This window comes from Marmota monax, unplaced genomic scaffold (assembly GCF_021218885.2).
Source record: "Marmota monax isolate L192 unplaced genomic scaffold, Marmota_monax_Labrador192_F-V1.1 WCK01_AAM20220418_F8-fsc00005, whole genome shotgun sequence".
Lineage (NCBI taxonomy): Eukaryota > Metazoa > Chordata > Mammalia > Rodentia > Sciuridae > Marmota > Marmota monax.
Window position 1 is genome coordinate 5929335 of NW_026692254.1, and position 22048 is coordinate 5951382.

A 22048-nucleotide genomic window follows, 5' to 3' on the forward strand; every position below is an offset into this window, starting at 1 on the left:
AGGATGATGAAGCTGACATCCCCTGCCCCCATGAACATAAATGCAAGATGACCCTGAACCTGGCCACAGCTGAAATTTTAAAGTGTGATCACCTTATTTAGCTGGTCACTATCCAAGTTGCTAGCCTGTTCATTTCCACCTTCAAATGTATCAGAAAGCTAATCTGTCGGGCTCCAAATTCCTCAATAGGATACCCATAGCACAAAAGTTAATAACTAGAATCAACAAATGGGACTTACTCAAACTAAAAAGGTTTTTCTCAGCAAAAGAAACAATAAGAGAGGTAAATAGGGAGCCTACATCCTGGGAACAAATCTTTACTCCTCACACTTCAGATAGAGCCCTAATATCCAGAGTATACAAAGAACTCAAAAAATTAGACAATAAAATAACAAACAACCCAATCAACAAATGGGCCAAGGACCTGAACAGACACTTCTCAGAGGAGGACATACAGTCAATCAACAAGTACATGAAGAAATGCTCACCATCTCTAGCAGTCAGAGAAATGCAAATCAAAACCACCCTAAGATACCATCTCACTCCAGTAAGATTGGCAGCCATTATGAAGTCAAACAACAACAAGTGCTGGCGAGGATGTGGGGAAAAGGGTACACTTGTACATTGCTGGTGGGACTGCAAATTGGTGCAGCCAATTTGGAAAGCAGTATGGAGATTTCTTGGAAAGCTGGGAATGGAGCCACCATTTGACCCAGCTATTCCCCTTCTCGGTCTATTCCCTAAAGATCTAAAAAGAGCATGCTACAGGGACACTGCTACATCGATGTTCATAGCAGCACAATTCACAATAGCAAGACTGTGGAACCAACCTAGATGCCCTTCAATAGATGAATGGATAAAAAAAAATGTGGCAGTTATACACAATGGAGTATTACTCTGCATTAAAAAATGACAAAATCATAGAATTTGCAGGGAAATGGATGGCATTAGAGCAGATTATGCTAAGTGAAGCTAGCCAATCCCTAAAAAACAAATGCCAAATGTCTTCTTTGATATAAGGAGAGTAACTAAGAACAGAGTAGGGACGAAGAGCATGAGAAGAAGATTAACATTAAACAGGGATGAGAGGTGGGAGGGAAAGGGAGAGAGAAGGGAAATTGCATGGAAATGGAAGGAGACCCTCAGAGTTATACAAAAGTACATACAAGAGGAAGTGAGGGGAAAGGGAAAAATAATACAAGGGGGACAAATGAATGACAGTAGAGGGGGCAGAGAGAGAAGAGGGGAGGGGAGGGGAGGGGAGGGGGGATAGTAGAGGATAGGAAAGGCAGCAGAACACAACAGACACTAGTATGGCAATATGTAAATCAATGGATGTGTAACTGATGTGATTCTGCAATCTATATGGGGTAAAAATGGGAGTTCATAACCCACTTGAATCAAAGGGTGAAATATGATATATCAAGAACTATGTAATGTTTTGAACAACCAACAATAAAAAATTTAAAAAAAAAATGTATCAGAAAGCAAAAAGATCACCTTTCCATTGACACCGGCATTTTAAGATGGCCCATCTTCTGAGGTGGGGAATTGACAATATTGCACCATCTCTTCCCGCTTTCTCCCCAGCTGGGCTGTGGACCCTGAAGCCCCTCCCTCCTGTTGGAGGCGCCCTTCCAGGTTTCTTTTGAAAGGCGGCTGCAGCTCAGCAATGAGAGTACGACTTGGCTGTTCCCTCCTGCCAGTTCACTGTGGGAGCTTTTATGGCTATGCCTTTACCAGCGCCCTCCTTGGACCCTGTGTCCCCTTTCAGATCTGTCATCTCAGTAATGCATGATTTATTCCCTAAAAGAAGCAACGAAAGTTGGCCTTCCATGAAAACGGCTATGGTTGTACTGCATTATCCTTTATTATGAATTCACCCAGAGCGCTCTGATCATGTTATCATTTGCCATTTGAAAGTAGGGCAGCTCACCCTTTATCTCTGTCACCTATTGGATCAAGTGCAAAAACCAGTCATTCCTTATCTGTTGAATCAGCTGTGCCAGGAAGGAGACAGTGCCCAGATCTTTTAGCATAAAAAGTGATATTCAGGGCAAATCCTACTCTCTTTCTACCACGTTCACATACAGACTTCAGAACAGCGTGTAGGATATCCTGATTATGTAAAGGAACCCCCTGCCATGTGTCCCCTCCTCCTAACCATTTGTAAGGATTCCATGAAGCACTGGAGTGGTGCAAATACACTGAATCATTCATCTTTAACTAAAGGAACTTCTCTGGCTTGTTAAAAGCCTGCTATCAAAGAACACCTGTCTCAGGCCCCACCCCACCCCCCAGCTTTTTCACCCCCTCTATATGGCCTCCAGGGTGCCTTGTGGCAGTGGAACCCCATCTGCCCCCTGCACACACTGGCTAGCACACAAGAGTCAGCACCCACATCTCCCTCAGGCAAAGCCTAGGTGCTGGCCCCTCTTCCTGTCACTGTCATTGTCCACCAAAACCCTGAGGACATCCCCCCTCCACTTTCAGCAGCCACTTTCCTTCACCTGACTTTAAATTCTTCCTTTTGATTTTTACCCAGGAATTGAGGAAAGTCTCTTTCTCTGAGGCTCTCACTGTTCCTCTCTCTGTGTGTGCCCCGCTTTCTTTCTCTCTCCATTTCCTTCCAACAGCTCAAAATCGATCACTGTGAATAATAGTTGCATGACTGCTAACCTCCATATGAAACGTAAGATTGCCCTATCATCCGAAATCAAATGTTCATCTACAAGGAAACCAGAGCCAAGAACCTCTCGAAATTCTAAAAACTCCCAGAAGTTCCCTTTTGAGCTTTTAGAAACCTGTCCTTGTAACTATTCAAATCTGCCTTTCCTTAAATAGCACATTAAAGATATGATTTATTACTTCCCTGAGTTTAAGTGCCACCAATATGGCAGGAGTCCTATTTTATACCTACAGTCTGTTGGAGGCACACACATGACTTTTGTTACATTTGGGATCATGTAGGATTATGAGCTATACTGCAAACCTAAAAACCAAACCTGAGGCTAAGTGGTACATATTTCTATCTTACAACCAAAGTATACGACCAATCTGGTGATTGGATATTTCTGATAGTGCTGACTTAATGGTGAATATGTCCTTTATGTATCATGTGAAGTAGAAATATGTAGGGGGATCCTCTAGCTACACTGAGGTCATTCTGAGGGCACACACATGGTCCAGTTAGCAAGGGGAAAGTCTTGGGTCAGCAACCTGAATAATCTCAAACATTCATCCACATATCCAATCAGGAAGCATTCTGCCACGTCTTCTGTAGACCAGGCCCTGTGAAAGGCTCCAGGGATAACTGAAAAGCTGAATGTGGACCTTATAGTCCAAATAAGTCATCTCACAGAGAAGCCTAGATATGTATATAGACCATGATGAGTACTAGAAAGATGTCTTCGTCCATTTTCTGTTGCTATAACAGAACACCTGAAACTGGATAATCTATAAAGAATAGAGAGGTTTGTTTGGACTCATAGTTCTAAAATCAAGATTGGGTGACTGCATCTGGTGAAGGCCTTGTGTTCCTTCAACTCATGACAGAAAGTGGAAGGACAAGTAGGCAAGTGTGAAAGACAAAGGAGATGGACTTCCACACCTTAACTCATTCCCAAGAAAAGCATTGTCTGCCCCTGTGATCCAAGCACCCCCCCCCCCCGCACTGGGCCCATCTCCCAGTGTTGCCACATTGATTAAACCTAACCATGAGTTTTGTGGGGGACAAACCATAATTAAACCACAGCAGAAGGAAAGATAGACACCACCCAGGCACCTACTAGACCTAATCTGGCTGGAGGCTGGACTATTTGCTGGGGGCCCAATTGTGCCTATGAGCAGGCTGTGGTGGGGTCTTGATATGGGGCTTTGAATACACAACTCATCCAAGCTAGGAAAGTTACTCTGATGAATATAAGTAACCATACTGTTATGCCCAGGTTGATTTTTTTTTCCCCAAGTGAGTCATCAAAGTCAATGTCTAAGCCAGGCACCAAGGCACATGCCTATAATCCCAGTGACTTGGGAGACTGAGGCAGGAGGATCACTAGTTCAAGTCCAGGCTTAGCAACTTAGCAAGACCCTGACTCAAAAGAAATATAAAAAAGAACTAGGGATATAGCTCAGTGGCAAAGCATCCTTGGGCTCAATCCCCAGTACCAAAAAAAAAAAAAAAAAAAAACCTTTTCCCACTAATTTTTGTAAGGGGTTGGGGCACATAAAAATAAAGCTATGGTTAGTCTATGAATTTTTGCCATGCTTGTATTTTACTATCAGTTTATGGGGGGAAAAGTTATTATTTTTAAGTGGGTGCTTCATTTTTACAAGAAAAAGTTATTAATGGATTTTTTAAAAAAAATTTAATGCATTTTTTGTAGGTGGACACAATACCTTTATTTCAATTTTAGGTGGTGCTGAGGATCAAACCCAGTGCCTCACGTGTGTCACTACCACTGTGGCTCTACCACTGAGCCCCAGCCCCAGCCCTATTAATGGATATTTGAGTAAAGCTAATGTTATGGTTCATGGTTCTCAAATGTTATTGAATGATGATGATGATGATAATGATGATGATGATGAATTATATATAAAGTGCTATCTTTGTGCCTGGCATATTACAGTCACAAGCTAAATTTGAATTGAGTCTAGAAATTCTTTGCAAAGTAAAATGTTGGGGATGCAAATCAAGTCAAGATGGCACCTGGCAGTTTGCCAGGAGGAGTGGTTTGTGAAGCAACGCCAGAGAGCCATTAAGATGATGAGGATTCCTTATTGGCTGACTGCTGTATCTAGATGATGTTAATTAAGTTAGGCTGTGTGTAGTTAGTTGGGTATGTGTACCTCTGCTGTCCCGCAGAGAAGCGGCTCTCGCTACCTTGAGTGCCCGCTCAGTTCCCACTGAGTTTCTCTGCAATAAAGCAGTTCCGCTTCAACCTTCAAGTTGCTTGTCACCTCTCGGTTATTTTGCCCAGCCGGACTACAGCAGTAAAAGTGAGAAATGATGTAAAAAGCACTCACAATTGCAGGAAAATAATGGAAAGAATAATCTCCCATAAAGAGGAGACATTTAAAAAGCAGAAGATTGAGCACGTAAAGAGGAATGGGCCAATTTTATTACATGAGTTTGTTATCGTAGTGAGATTCTACTACATGAGTAATGAGATAAATATAAATAATCTCATGAAGCATGTTTAAATGAAGAGTGTTTGGTGAAATCATATAGGCAGTTATTTAATATAAGAATATGAGTATGGCAATATGTAAATCAATGGATGTGTAACTGACGTAATTCTGCAATCTGTATATGGGGTAAAAATGGGAGTTCATAACCCACTTGAATCAAAGTGTGAAATATGATATATCAAGAAATTTGTAATGTTTTGAACAACCAACAATAAAAAATTTAAAAAAAAAGATTTAAAAAAAAAAAAGAATATGATGGTTTGGACTCTTGTTCAACAAATATTCACCCCCTCCCCCACTGTGGGGATAGAGTGTACTTTCTGGCTCCCTTGGCCATGGGTGCAGCCTTGGTCCATGGAATGCTGGTAGAGGTAGTGTAAGCAGAGGCTCAAAATACGCCAGAACAGTTGTGCTTACAGTTGCACGTTGCCATAAATAGAATATGCCTTGAATAGCTGTCAGTCCAAGGAGGATGAAACCCGCATTGTTGTAGAGTCCAACCAACCACACCTTGGAGCCAGAGTGGCTGACATCAGCCTGCCTCAGATATGTGTGCCAACAAATGACATGCTTATTGTTGTTTGACATTGAATTGGGGGGTGATTTGTTACACAGCATTATTATGGCAACAGCTGATTGTTATGATAACCAACGTCTCATATTTTTTGTTAGGGAATTTTGTTTCAAATTGAAGAGGGTTGCTATGGATTGGAAATTAAATGTCCACCCAAAGGTCCATATGCTAAATGCTTGGTCACCAGCCTATGATGCTATTGGAGGTGGTGGAACCTTTAGAGTAGTGTCTAGTGGAAGGAAGTTAGGTCACTGGGGGGTATGCCTTTGAAGGGGACATTGGAACCCTGGCCCCTTCCAATCTCTGTCTTTGTTTCCTGGCCACCATGAAGCAAGCAACTTTGCTCCACCACCACACACCCCACCTTTGTGTGCTGCCTCACCACAGGACCAAAAGCAATGGAGCCAAGTGACCATGGAAGGGACCAAATGACCATGGGGCCAAGTGAAACCCTGAAACTGCAAGCCAAAGTAAAACTTAACTCCTTTTAAGTTGATTTCCTCTAGCATTTTGTCACAGCTACAGAAAGTTGACTACTCAACAATAACCAAAATTGTTTAGAAGTTAGTCTATGCATCAAAAAATCTTTCATCTTAAAATTAAAGGTTTTATAAAATATATTACTTTTAAAATAGGAAAACATCATCCTCTTGGGCTGCCTACAATCTGTGGGGAACCCCTGCTAGGTGGTAGTTTACCAGACCCCAGCAACATTGCACTACCTGATTTCCATAAGTCTGTAGTGGATATGCCCTATTCACAGTACAGTTGCTAGCAGCTAATATGGAAGACATTGGAAAAATACCAAACTCGGAATTGTGTGAGACCTACACACTAAAATGTGTTCAACTGAAAATGAATACTGTCTTGGCATGCATATTTTAACAGGGCAGAAGACCTCAAACCTTTGACAGTTTTAGGTTCAAATTTTGGCTCTCCTGGCAGGCTGACACTTTGTTGTGCCAGACAGCCAAGATTCATGTTTTGTAGCAGGTGGGAGCCTCAGTAATTTAAGCAAAATGTTGGCTCTTTCAGCCAAGAAAAATGCATCTCCCTGGGAAAGGTTGACGTACAGCATCTGAAGAGGGAGGAAATCGCAGCCACAAAATCAGAGCCTCCCCATGAAGACAGAAAGGAAGAATTCGACTCCCTCACTTCAGTGCTCACCTGACGTTCCACAGGGAAGGACCTGGAGAATGGGAGACAGCTCTAGATGTGATCACCCTCAGAGACGCCCTCTGAAAGCTAGTCTAGCTCATTTTCCCTAAGCAGATGAGACAAGCCATCACTCCTCCTATTAATTTTGGATGAAAATTGAGTTTTGCATAATTTATTCAACCAAATTGAATAAAGATTCTTGCCATTTATTTTGACTTGTAAAATTCCTCTTCATACCCTTTAAACGACCAGTGCAAAATAGAAAGATCCAGGGAGTATGCATTTCGTGGTAAGATTGTTAACAACGTACCTGAAAAGCGAGTCTACACCTCTTTCTTTCTTTGTGCAAAGGTAAAAAATGCTAATTCAGTGTCATACTGTGTTTCACCCTGTATTGTCATTGATCTTAAAACTGGCGAAATACTATTAGAATAGCATTTGCAATTACTACAGTAATATTTTTGAGAAAGGTAAATAAATAATAGGCCGTTACTATTAAAATTCTCTTGCATAAATGAAATCCTTTAAGATTATTTTATTATTTTATGTTTGCTGACCAAAATAATACCCTTCAGTCCCTCTGGCTAAGTCTTGACACGTTACATTTTAAGATTCAGAATTTGAATCTTCATAAAGTTATCTGTTGTAAAGCAGAATCTTCTAGTGTTTAGTTCTTTTTAAAAAAAAAGGAAAAAATTTTCCTTGAAATCAACCTAGTTCAACATTTAAATATTAAAATATTAGTAACATTATGTACATGAATATTTTTTACCACTGGCCTTTCAAGTTTCTAGGCAAGAACATAGTATGAATTGCAAACTTTAGTAATTTTGTTTCCTTAATAAGTGTAGCAAATAGGGAACAAAAACAAGATAAAAGGTTATATTCTAGACCATTTCATTCAGCATAATTTCAACTTTCAAATTATAGGGACATAAATGAATGTCCTACTTCTACATTACAAGTACTTGACTACTTTGTGGGATGTTTTGTGCCAATTCTTTACTAAATTATCTTGGTGCCGTTGCTAGGTAACACCGCTGGCTTCCTGCAGCTGAAAAAGGAGAGGGTTACAGAGAACAATTCGGCATTACTAGCATTTGATTAATAAGTCGTTGTCGTTAACTGTATATCTTAGCATTTTCCCTCCTTTTCTAGGGAATGTCATTGTCTATGGGAATACGATTGATGCTTACACCACTGTGGAAACGCTCTTACACATCGGTGTGAAGGGCACCTGCATCTACCTAGTGCATCCACCTCCTGAGTCTATCATCACCTGCATCAACAACTACACAGTGGAAAGCGCAGTGGAGGATGCGCTCAGTACCGCCGGAGTGACCATTTACCAGGATGCAGTCTTAGCTCAGTGGAATGACGGCCAGTACCCAGATCCCATTCACAGTGCCAGCTTCACCACACCCACCAAGCCCTTCAGACTTACGTGCTCTGTAAGTGGATCCCTGCGAACTTCACTCACCAGCTAGGGAGAGTAGTCACCTGCCAGGGGCTCAGGAGTCTGGAAGATTGGGAGCAGTGAATTTATAGTCATAGATTTGGAGTGTTGTTTTCTGACTGCTCAGGTTATCTCTTCCTGCATAACAAGAAGCCACTGCAAATTTAGTGGCTCAAAGCAACAACAATCACTTATCATCATCTTTCCTTGGTTTGGGCCCAACCAGGCAGTTTTCACTGCAGGTCTTTTATGCAGTTAAATTCCGGATGACGGGGCTGGATTCATCTAGAAGGCATGTGCACTCACTTATGTCTGCCTGTAAATGCTAGATCAACTGCAATTGAGATTTTAGCCAAAACACTCATAAACAGCCCCTTTGTGGAGCTGGGCTTCCTCAAGCCATGGTGGCTTGGTTCTAAGGGCAATTAAAGAGAGGGGGGAAGACTGTGGCCCCTCCTTCGACCCAGCATCAGAAGTCAAACAGCAGCATCTATGCCACATTCTCTTTTGCTAGAGACAAGTCATTCACATCCATCCCATAGCCAAGGAGAGGGAATTAGAACCTGCTTCTTCATGAAGGAGTGTCAAACTAGAGTGCTGCCATGCACGAAAACTCCGCTTGTCCCAGGCATGGTGCTGCCTAAAATGCATGGACACTCTGTATTCTGCTCCTTAGTACATCCATTTATCCATTCATCCCACGACATTGGTTGAACACCAAGACGGTCCCCTGCTCTGTCCTAAGTGTTAGGGACATGCCAATGAAAAAGACAGAAAAAAGACCATTTTACTTTTAAAGTGATACTGTCTGCACATGTTTGTCATGACACCTATTTAAGATAGGAACAATCAAGATGTGTTTACTCAAAATTTTCCCCCAAAACTGTGATCCTGGAAGATGGCTAAGTTTATCCTGGGGAACCTCTGAAGGTGAGCATGTACCCTTTTTAGGAAGCAAAGTCCTAAGAAAACTTCCCCAAATATCCCAATGACTGTTGATTCTCTAGGATCCCCTCTGACATTTACTTCCCTATTCAGGTAAAAATCAGAATCATGACCAAAACATCTTGAAAATATTCTTAATTGCCTTGGTCCTATCCACCTCCCTGCTAACACTTCCCCTCAAAGCAATATGTGTCAGATGTTGGTGTGTCTGCTCTCAGATCCTTTTGCCTTGTCTGCCTCTGCCTTGTTGTGAGTTCCCAAGATTATGTCCCCCAGAAATATACATATATTGGAGTGCCAATCCTCAATACCAGTGAATGTGACTTTTGGAAGTAAGGTCTTTGCCTATGTAATTAACTAAAGAAAACGTCATTCTGGATCAGGGTGGGCCCTGAATGCAATGGTCAGTGTCCTTACATGGAGAGAAAGAGATTTGATGATACAGAAGAGAGACACAAAGAAGAAGTTCCTGTGATGCCAAAGGCAGAGGTTAGTGTCATGATAGGTGCCAGTCACCGAATGGCAAGGATTGCCAGTGTCTGCCAAAGCTAGTAAGAAGAAAGGAAAGATTCTTCCCTAGAGCCTTTGGAAGAGGCATGGTCCTGAGGACACCTTGATTTCAGATTTGTGGTCTCCAGAACTGTAGAGGAATAAATTTCTGTTGTTTTGAGCTACCCAGTTTGTGGTACTTTGGTATAATGGCCCTAGGAAACTACAACAAATGATTTATGTGCAGTTAAAATTACAGTTTTTTTATGCACAATTTTCCTCTTCGGCTTCTTTCACTCAGCATAGTGATCTTGAAATTCCATGTAGTCCCATGTATCAATCATTCATTCCTTTCTTTGCTGAATAGAATTCCATTGTATAAATATGCACATTTTGCTTATTCATTTGTCAGCTATGCATATTCTTGTATACATCTTTAGGTAGACAGATAATTTTATTTCTTTTAGTTAGATACCTAAAGAATGTACCTTTTTAAGTTGCTACCTTACTGCTCTCCAAAGTATCTGTACTATCTTACATTTTCACCAGCAATGTATGAGTGTTCTGGATACTCCTCATTCTTGTCAACACTTAGTATTGTCAGTCTTTCTCATTTTAGCCATTCTCATGAGTGTTACATGGTGTATCATTGTGTTTTGAATCTTGCTTTCCTTATAATTAATGATGTCAGGCATCTTCTCATGTACTTATTGGTCATTGGTTTGTCTTCCTTTGTGAAGTGTCAGAACTATTATAAAAGAATTGTTTTGTTTTCCAATCTATAGTATTGATTTAGTATATAAACATTTTAACCTGAAACCGCTAAATTCACTTCTCAGTTCTGATAGTTGCTTCCTAGATACACATGCTTATTATGCAAGTATGGGTAGTTTTATATCTTTTCTGATATTTAGGTATTTCATTTCAGTTACTTGTTTTACTTCAGTAAGACTTCCAAGGCAATTTTGAATAAAAGTGTGAAAAATAGACATCCCTGCCTTGTTCCAGATCTCAGGGTAGAAACCATTAAATGTGAGGTTGGCTGTGGGTTCTTCTTTTATATCTTTTATGGACTAAGGAGTAACCTTTCATTTCCTAGATATTCAGAAGTTTTATCATGAATGATTGTTGAATTTTGTCAAATGAATTTTCCACAGCTTTTTTTTTAAAGTTGTATTCTTTTCTCCTAAACTCTATTAATACAGCGAGTTAGGCTGATCAATTTTTCAAAACATTCAGCCAATCTACATTCCTTGAATAAACACTTATTAGTCATGGTGTCCTTCTAAGTACTGTTCAATTTTATTTACTAATGTTTTAAGAATTTTTTTAACTATATTCATGAGGTATATTGATCTATAATTTTCTGTTTTTGTAATAATACCCTTTTAAGGTTTAGGTAAATGGGCTATGTTGGTCTTTTAAAATAATTTAGGCAATGTTGCCTCCTTCTTTATTTTCTGAAAAAGTTTGTGTAAGATTGGTATTACTTCTTCTTGAATGTTTCATAGAGTTAACCAGTGAAACACTCTGGGCCTGGAGTTTATTTATGGGGAGATATTTAATAACAAATTTACTTTCTTTATCAGACATAAGACTATTTGGATTTTCTACTTCTTGTGTCAATTTTGGTAAATTGTATTTTGCAACAAATGTATCAATCTCTTTGAAGTTGGTCAGAATTGTTGGCTTTAAGTTATTCATGTATTACTTTATTATCTCTTTAATATTTTGGATCTATAATAATAACCTACCATTTATTTCTGATGTTGGTAAATTGTATTAGTCTCTCGGTGTCTCTCTTTCTGTCTCTGTCTCCTCATTCTCTCAGTTTAATTTTTTTTAAATATTTATTTAGTTATAGATGAACACACAGTATCTTTATTTATTTTTATGTGGTGCTGAGGATCGAACCTAATGCCTCACACATGGGAGGCAAGCACTTTCCCACTGAGCTACAGCCCCAGCCCCACTCTCTCAGTTTAAATAGAGATTTGTCAATTTTATTAATTTTGTTTTCAAAGAACCAACTTCACTTTCCAGGAAACTTGGCTCCTTTGCTCTATGATCTGTTTAGTTTTCTCTTCTATCAATTTCTGCACTAACAGTGTTTTTTTCCTTCTGTTTGTTTTGGATTTACTTTGCCCTTTTCTAGTTTCTAAAGGTAGAGTTTTAGATCATAGATTTTTACAAGCATTTAATCTATAAGTTTTCTTCTATGTTTTGGCTGCCCCCACAAGTTTTAACAAACAGAATTTTCTTTATCATTTAGGTCAAAAAAAAAATTCTAATCTCCCTTGTGATTCTTTTTTGATCCTGAGATTGTGCATTCAATTTCCAAATATTTGATGGTTTCCTAGTAATCATATTTTTGTGGATTTCTAATTTAATGATATTTTGGTCAGAGAACATATTCTTTACTATTATTCAATATTATTATTATTTATTTATTTAAGATTTGTTGAGACAAACTTAGGCCTACCATTTTTGTGTCCAAGCATATGAACTATTTTCTTGAACCTGTAAAGAATATGTACTTTGTGGTTGTTGGGTATAGTGTTTTTCTAAATAACAATTAGTTCAATGTAGTTGATAGTGATGTCTTACTCTTCTGTGTCTTTACTGATTCTTTTCACCTAATTCTATCAATTTCTGAGAAGAGGTATTAAAATTTTTTTATTGTTGTGGGAGTTTCCAATTTTCCCTTTTATTCTGTCCGGTTTTGCATTTAACACATGAACGTCCCTCTATAGCTCTGATAATACCCCTTATCTTTAGGTCCATTTTGTCTGATATTAATATAGCCATTCCATTTGCATAATATATTTTTATGTGTGTACTTTCTACTTGTCTATGTCTTTTATGTCTAAACTGTGTCTTTTGTAGGTATCATAAAGTAGATCGTATTTGCATAGCAAATTTAGCATCCTGAAACAACATCCATTTGTTAGCTCCTAATCCACTCTCAGCTCCTGGAGACCATCCATTTCCTTCCCCTATGACTCCTCCCATTTTCAAGCCAGCAAACTAGACTCTCCCTTGTGTCAAATTCTCCACACTTAGAATCCCCCTTTTCAGGAAAAGCCTGATCCTTTTCAAGGGCTTATTTGACTAGTTCAGACTTACCAAGCATGGTCTCCCCTTCTTAAAGTCAATTGAGCTATACAACATCCATCAATCATATTCACAGTTCACACCAGTACTCAAAGGAAGAGTGGGAATCTTGGGAATTATATTAGAATTATACTTACTATATACTTTTGTATCCTTTCTAACTACCTCTGCATTCTAGTTAATTAGACCATCAATATTTAATGCAATTAATGATGGATTTAGGCCTACCATTTAATTATTTGTTTTCTGCTTATCCCTTCTGATTTTTGTTCTTCTGCTCTATCTTGCCTATTTTATTTTGGATTATTAGAGTACTTTTTAGTATTCTATTTCAAATAGCTTTTTAGCTATATCTTTATTCTTAGTGATTTTTTTATGAATTATAATATATATCAGTAACCTTTCACATCAATAGAGTTAATGTTGCACCATTCCACATAAAATATATTTTTAAAATGTTTTTGTAAACCATACAGGTCATTTTCCCTACATCCTGGACATAGTGCCTATAAGCCACCCTCTTTTAAAAGCTTTCAAATTAAGGGAAGTCGCATCCATGTTTGTTTTTGCTCCTACACAAGCTACCTGATTTTAAATACCAGAATCTTCAGGAGGCAGTTCTCCTATTTTGACCAGAGTTTATAGCTAATATTGGTGAGAGGTTTAGTCTCAGGGGTTTGTACTACCATACCAGAAGAAGAGCTCTCTTGAAATTGTTGTTTTGACCTTATTTCAAGGCCATGCCTCCCCTGCCTGGTAATCATGCCATTTGGGCTCCCCACAGATGGACCAGCCTCCCGCCAGTTTAGAATCCCGGTTAAACTGGTCTGGAAACAGTTTCTCCCTTTTTGTTAGCATCCATTTCTCCAATTGCATAGTAAGCTCCATGTTTATTATTTATACCAAGATATTCTTTCTTGGGGTTTCTCATTTTGCTTGGCAAAGAAGTATTTGTCTGAATGCACCAGGAATGAGGTTTGTCAAATCACCGTTAGATTTGCTTATTCAGTTCTGTCTCCTATGAAACTCCAAATGTAGCAAAAATTGTGAATGCTGACATCAAAACAGTGTAAATAAATACTACTGTAATACTACTAAGCTTGAGGAAACAAAACTAGCATATTTGTGTGTTATTGAACCAAAAAATAGATTTAATTAGAAAAAGAAAAATGAAAGGTAGAAGAACTTTGTGAGGATGCTAAAGGGGACTTCTGAACAATTTCGCGGAATCAAGAGATTGATGACATTTTTTTATGTAAAATTTGAATTCAAGTCAAGTGAATTTCTATATTTCATGTTAAGTGGAAAGTCTATTTTTATATACATAGGAAAGGAAAAAAGAGAGTAGAAAAGTCTATAGGTAGATGATAAGATTAGTCAAAGAAATCTATTTTCCTATGATTACTGGGTAAGCCACTGCCTTCTGTAGCAGAGCAAGAAGAAGTAAGACAGGTGGAGCTCAGACCTGGTGGATGTGGAGGCTGGTAGTTTATTCTCTCTGAATTATCCTGAAGGGACCTAGGAAAGGAGTACTTTGAAGACTCAAGACTGACTGACGTAACCCAGAAGAAGGAATCTAGAAAGACCTAAGTGTCAGACACAAGAAAAGGAAGATGGGGGAAAATGCTGAGCTAGAGCTATTTGAAATTTAGAAGAAGAAAGGGGAAAATAGGATCTCTACAAGTGTAAATTTTCTTACAGGAGAAAAAATACTTTGTGGTAGCTATTCATTACTTGGCTTCTTATCTCCATAGGATGTCTGGATTGCTAAAAAAAAAGTCACTGGGTGATTTTAATTTGTTCTTCATACCAAAGATAATCTCTCTCTCCCTCCCTCTTCCTCCCTCACACACACATATACACACACACACATAAATACAAAACATTATGACAAACTTTTAGTAAATTTTTTTGTGCCCCAAATAATAAAATGCTATTCCTACTCTTGGGAAGGTGTAATGAAGAGTGATAACTGAGTAATGGTATAATTGTTCACTTTGTAGATGTTCTTCAGCTTCTGTGAGAAGAAAGTGGATTATGAAACATTTAAAGCATTCAATGATGCATGTCTTGTCTATGATGGCCGACTTGTGATTGATACCAACTTCCACACAAATGACGTAGCCATCCGGGCTGCTGGCTCCCTCACCAAGTTCTCTAATAGATATTACTCAAATGAGTGGACTCACAGCAACTTTAGTTCCAAAGAAATTGGCTTTCAGCTGGCAGCAGCTATGCTCAATCTCTTTGATCCAACTCTTGAGCCCGTGACTAAGCCACCTGCCGATCTTGACCGACTCATCCCCATGTATAAGGGAGCCAAGATCCAAGGTATGTCAGTGGGCCACTTTATTTCCCTTGATGAAGCCACAAATTGAATGTGAGCCCACATTCAGACTAGGCCTCTGTGCTTCTCTTGGGCTTGGTGAGGAGGGTCCTGGAATGGGTTGTCACAGAGGTAGAGGAAAGGTCTATAGCATTTCTTAAGCCTTTATTCTGAACCTGGAATCATCATCATCATCATCATCATCATCATCATCATCATCATCCTTTGCATTTTGAGCATTTATTGTGGGCAACATCTTACTGGTACCCATTTTACAGATAAGAAAATAGGTAATGATCAGTAACTTGCATAGAGATTTCATAGCTGGTGAGTGGTGGTTTGCCCTAAACTTCCATTCTTAAATTGAGATAAGGAGACCCACCCTTTCAGACAGCTTAGTCCTTAGCTTGCTATCTGGATGAATAAGCTCAACTACTTGCAGCTGTAAAACACTCCACTTTCACCCCCTAAGCTTTGTTGATCACTAAGGTAATGATTTCATGGGGAACCATACGGTTCCTATATGTTTGGGAGGTGAAAGATACTATTAAAAATGGTGTCTTTGAATGCTGTGGGCATTCTGGTCGGAAAAACCCACATATTTACCAAATTGTATTTTGATATTCAGAACATTCATGAACCAAATCCCAAAGCTGTTCGTAGACTCCTATGGCATCCAAGGACTCTAATCCAGTATACAAAACATCACACTGAAGAGCAAAAGTCCCACATTCCAATCCTTGTCTTTTTCTATCTAATAAGACAGATTCAGAGAGCTCCTGCTCTGCTTCTCACACTGGATGAGACCTTGGGGAAGGTAGTAGCCATAGGCGAGCAAGAGAAAGGAACAGTATCAGAGACCAGAGTTGGATCAGGCTCAGACTTTAGGAACAAACCTGAAATATGAAGGATTTCCTACTGATAGTTTTCTAAAGCATTGGACAAAGAACTTCATTGATTTTCTTTATACAGTGTAAGTTTTGAATATTTTTGCTATATATTGGAGGAGTGATATGGAGTGAGAATGCCATTCCAACATTTTAAGCTTCTAAAGGTCAAATCTGGTTTGGATAGATATAGGTTAGGGTGCTGGGAGCTGTGGGGAAACACAATGTACATGGGATCAGCTTGATAATGCTTGGAGCACTGGTGGTGCCAAGACGAGATATAATGTAACCTTCACGTTGATTTGATTAAATAAAGCTCAACCACCCAGGGTGTTCCTTATTATTAGCAGTACCTTAGTAGCAGAGTTTGAGGAGCATATACATGGTGGGAAACCCTGTTCAGTGGTTAAAAATGTAAACTTTGTTCCCCACCTCATTAACAATTCATTTCAAATACGGAAAACTTGCCATTTCCTCTAGGAGGAATTCTTCCTGGGTCTTACCATTATCTGCATGTTTCCAAGCCTAATATTCCAACTCCCTTGGCGGTACAAATGTCACAGACCAATTTTGTAAGTATTATTCCTGGATTTCATTCTACGTTCAAATATAACACTTTGTTTATGGGAGAGTGAAATTCTTTACTCGGTCTTTTATGTAATGTATTGGTTCACAACATCAAAAACCCACTATGATTGTCAGCCCCCAAATGCCCCCAAGAATCTTTGGTCCTCATACACTTATGTGGTTCCCTCGCACACTGAGTAGGGTGAACTGTGTATTCAACCGTATATTTTGGTGGTGACAGTGTGCTAGGTCATGGAAAATATTATAGCTTCCTAATTGCCTCCTTCTGGATCACCTGATGCCATGTTACAAGATCACACAGGCAGCCCTTTGAGGTCTATGTGGTAAGGACCTCAGGATGCCTGCACCAGCCCTTTTTAATTTGCCACCCACATACCTTGGACATGTATCTTCACATGACTGCAGTCGTAGCCAACTTTTCTTGACTGAAAACTTATGAGAGACCATGAACTTGAACCTCCTAACTAAGCTACTCCCAATTTCTAACTCCCAGAGACTGTGAGATAATTAAAGTATTCTGTTGTTTTAAGCCAATAAGTTTTCTTTACTGCTTTATTTTTAGAGCAGCTTTAGGTTTGTAGTAAAATTGAGCAGAATGTACAAAGATTTCTCATATACCCCTTCCTCACCCTCCCTCAACACACTTATGGCCTCCCTCCCTCACTATCAGCACTTCCCATCAGAGTGATATATCTGTTCATACTAGTGACTATACATTGACACATCATTAACAATCAAAGCCATCATTATTAACCAAAGTTCACATTAGGGTTCACTCTAGGTGTTGTACATTCCTGGGGTCTGGCCAAATGTGTCTACCAATAGCATCACACAGGAAATTTCACTGCCCTAAAAATCCTCTGTGCTCTGCTCTTCATCCATCCCTCCATACTAAGTTCTGGAAATTGCTAGTCTTTTTAATATCACCATAGATTTTCCTTTTCCAGAATGTCATATACTTTGAATTACATAGCATGTAGCTTTTTCAGATTGGCTTCTCTCACTTAGTAAGATGCATTTAAGTTTCCTCCGTGTCTCTCTTTTTTTTTCTGAAGGCAAAGGTCTCACCATGTTATCCAGGCCACTGAGCCACATCCCCAGCCCTATTTTGTATTTTATTTAGAGACACAGGGTCTCACTGAGTTGCTTAGTGCCTCACTAAATTCTGAGGCTGGCTTTGAACTCACAATCCTCCTGTCTCCACCTCCTGAACCTCCAGGATTCTGGCATGTGCCACTGGGCCCAGCAAGTCATTAGGTTTTGATCAGTAGATCATAAATAGAGTATTAGAATATTCACCCTCATGACAATGAAGCAAGGAAATTGCTTAGAATCTGAAATGGACATCTAGAACACACTTTTATCCTCCCTTCTCTGAATTATAGCAAAAAGATATCCAGGAAAGGGAGAAGCTATGGCACTGGACCTCCTGTGTTAAAGGAGATCATAAAAGACACAGCACGGTTGGTCAGTTGGAAAGCTGCACAAATCTGATAGATGGACCAAGTCTAGGATGATTTTGTCAACTGGGAACTTCCTTTATGAAGAGTCACATTTGCTTTTAGTCAATGAGGCAGACACTGAAGTTGCCTACTTAACTTTGTTTCCATTGTCTTCTCCTGAATATTTTTGAGGGTTAATTATATGACCAGCATAACATAAATACATTTCCCAGATTTCCTTTAGGATAGGAATGACCATGTGGCATGTTCTGGCAAATGGAATATATTTGGAAGCTATTGGAAAAGAGGAAGACTCAAAATGTCACAGGCTATTGGTCCCCTACTTTATCCCTTCAGGAAACCTGAATCCCATCTCTTCCATTTGCTTCTTCCCATGTGTCTTGAACAAGTTATTCAACTTCTTTGAATTTCTGGGATTGTTAGAGATCATATATAAAATAGTACTGCCTGGAGCAAAAATGGTAACCAATCAATAGCGGATGTTGTTAATCGTGGCTCCAGATCAGTCTTCTTCCAGGGAGAGGACAGATGGTTATCTTTAAAATTTCTTTGCTTTAGGCTTTTCCCAGATCTGCTTAGGTGTCCCAGACACGTGATCTGATGCAAAATTTCCTTACAACAAAGAAAACCACAGAATCATAGCAAATGCTGTTCCAGTTTCTATTACTGTATGAAACACTTGGGGTATAAAACAGCCATTTGATTCTACTCAAAGTCTGTGCTTTCAGGAATTCCAAAAGGGCACAATAGAATACAACATGCCTTGGGTGGGAAGACTAGAAGCCTAGATCAATGATTAGGGTTATATGAGGGCTTATCTACTCACAGCTAAAAGCTTGTTGCTTTCCTGAGCTGGGATGACTGGAAGACGGGGAGTGCTGAGCAGAGCCTTCCTGCCTGGCCTATCCATGCAGCCTGGGCTTCCTCACAGCATGGAGGCCTCTGAGTAATCAGACTGGTCAGGGCTCCAAGGGCAAGCATTCTCCCTAGCAAGTTGGCAACTGCACTGCCTGTACGGCCCAAATGAGCAAGCCACACAGCATCAGTTCCCCCACACCCTCAGGCTCTGCTGGAGCAGTCACAGCCTGTGGGTATTTAAGGTATATGGGACAGAATCCATCTATCAATGGAAAGATTTTTAAGGTCATATTGCACAAAGTAATTGAAATGGGGCCATCAATGTGGCCATCTTTGGAAAGTGCAATCAGCCACAGACAGGGGCATTCAGATAGACAAGATAAAGCCCAGAGTGTCAGAGGCTGAGCACTTTGGTCATCATAGGTAAATAACTTGAGCCTGACATGTACAAGAGCTAGAAAATACTGGACTTGGTTTCAGACAGAATTAGATTCTTGAAGGACACTGCATGATTTCCTACATATAGTGTCATTTATTTATGAACCACTTGCTCTCTCTCTGAATAAAGTCAGAGGAAAAGCCAAAAGGGGTTTTTAGATAATGAGAGTTTTAATAACAGTGCAACTTAAATACATTTCTTTGGCTGGTGCTATGACAGTATTTGAACAGGACCCCTGACTTTAATTAACCATTTTGCCAGGTGGGCCTCCTTTTTAATTAGTACAGAAGATCTAAACAGATTTTCCCCCCATTTTATTATCCAAGAAAAAAAAATGTAGGATGGCTGCATGGCAATCTTTTGGGGTAGGAATTAATTTGATTAAGTAAAATTGTTGCCAAAATGGTCAGGCAGTCACCTAAATAGATCCAATTGATCAAGAATAGAGCCCATTCAACAGTATTTCACTAGAGAAATTACTGTTCTGACAATAAGGGCAGTACAGATTAATCTTATCAGACTTTTATAGTTCTCAATAACTGGAATATTTAAGTAAGGAGATTGTTCAGTAATTCATGAGCTCTTTGAGCAGTAACTTGACAAATGGAAGAAAGGGTACCCCAAATTGTCTACATAATAAACTAATTTGCAGATTCCAGTCCACATGCTTTGTTGGCTTATCCACCACAAAAATAAAGAAATTTGTCACAACAAATTCTGCCTTGGATACTATTGAATTTAAAATTGTATGTTTGTCATGAGATCTGGGAACCTGATTTCATGAACACCAAGTCTGATTAATCCTGTGTCTTCCATTTGGCGTGAACTTCAGAGCCATTTTCCAACCTTTGTCAAAATCATAAAGGAACTTGAAAGGATAATTGTACTCAGGGAAAAAGAATAAGAGAAAAAAAAGAACCAAACCAGAACCAGTCCCTCCACCAACACCTTAAATTTAAGATCCAAATCTTCTAGAAATTTACTTATATACTTAAAGGAAGAAGCTAGACACACCCCGGCAAATTGGAAAGTTTGCAAAATAATCATAATTACCCAAGAATCCCTCATGGGTTGACAGGGCTGGGAGGTTTTTTAAGTCATTTAGAGGAGGGACTTTTTGTAAGAAGGAACAGAGAGTTCTGGACTTCACTGGGTTTTCCTGATCTGTCAACAACTGTCATTAGGAATAACCCACAATACAAGAATAATTTGTGTCTGAGAAGTCCATCTATGCATGAATTATCTTTAATACCACTGCAAAATATTTTTGATGCATTTTAAGTTGCCAGGATGACCTCTCCCCACCCCACTATGCCAACATAGTGCCAAATCTTATTAAAATGGACACAATTTGCCTTTTGTAGTTAAGATCAATATTCTGCAAAATCTCCTCATTACTTTCATTATAGAGTGACTAGACTGGATAGACTGTTTAAGCCCCTGTAGTTATAAAGTTAGGATTATGATGACAAAACATACAAAAAGTAAAAAGGGCAATCCATCCATAATAACAAATTGTTGAAGACAATGCTGAGGATTCCACTCTCCTGGAATAGGCTAACATGGAGGACATTTCATGCTCAGACTCTCCCAGATCCCAGGCAGTGGCCCACCAAGGACCTTCAGAAATTTGTCACATTACTACCACTAAGAAACTGTGGCCCCTGACTTGAGGTGCTGAGCCTCAACTAAGGTTGTTTGAAGTCCAAATCAGCTCTCCTCAACACAGAGAAAACCTTGCAAGTTGCAGGGCAGGTATTTAATGAAATTCCTTGAAAAGTCAAATTTTTTGTTGCCCACATGGGTAGATCTCTCAAGCAGGGCCTTTTTTTTTTTTTTTTTTTTTTTTTTTTTTTAATTTTTTATTGTGGGTTGTTCAAAACATTACAAATTTCTTGACATATCATATTCCACACTTTGATTCTAGTGGGTTATGAACTCCCACCTTCACCCCATACACAGATTGCAGATTCACATCAGTTACACATCCATTGATTTACAAATTGAAGCAGGGCCTTTTTGATGTCTGAGTTCCCTTTTCTCAATTGCTCAGCATAAATAAACATTGAGGAGGAGGAAGAGCAAGAGGAGGAGACCAAGACCTTGTGAGATTGCTTTCTCTGCTCTCCACAGATCTTTGGGGAAACCAGCAGCTAAAACTATGCCAGAGTGGTTGTGGGGGCTTGCTCTCCTGGATCCCCAGCAGCCCTGCTACCATGGTGAGGGAGTGGCCCCCTCCTTAGATAGTCACCCACAGTTGGTACCAAACTCCAGTGTTCTCTAAAGCCTTGTATTTCACCATAGAAATGCACATGGGCGTCACATTCTTCACTATGTGCCTCTAATTCTGAAATAATGTCTGTTATCCTGGGCCACCCAAGTAAAGACGGCACCACCGGGAATTATTCTGTCATGTCCTGTGCCCCCACTCTGGGTGGTGGGATTCTTTGCTCAATCTGACAAGTCAAGACTTGAGGAAATATACCTGAATTAAAAAGTCTAAGGGCATCCAGGACCACAGAAATACATGTGCAAGTGCAGAAAGTGGCAGGTGGTCAGGG

At 39.5% G+C, this 22048-nt stretch overlaps 1 protein-coding gene across 3 annotated transcripts in view; it reads left to right on the top strand.

Moving 5' to 3' along the window:
* Cfap61 (cilia and flagella associated protein 61) overlaps positions 1-22048 on the top strand; it is a 273395-nt gene that overhangs the window by 188929 nt on the left and 62418 nt on the right. For all 3 annotated transcript variants that reach the window (XM_046434983.2, XM_046434992.2, XM_058576462.1), the window contains 3 exons: positions 8081-8373; positions 14930-15257; positions 16620-16711. In XM_046434983.2, coding sequence (XP_046290939.1) covers positions 8081-8373; positions 14930-15257; positions 16620-16711 — 713 coding nt within the window. The remainder of the gene's footprint in view (positions 1-8080; positions 8374-14929; positions 15258-16619; positions 16712-22048) is intronic.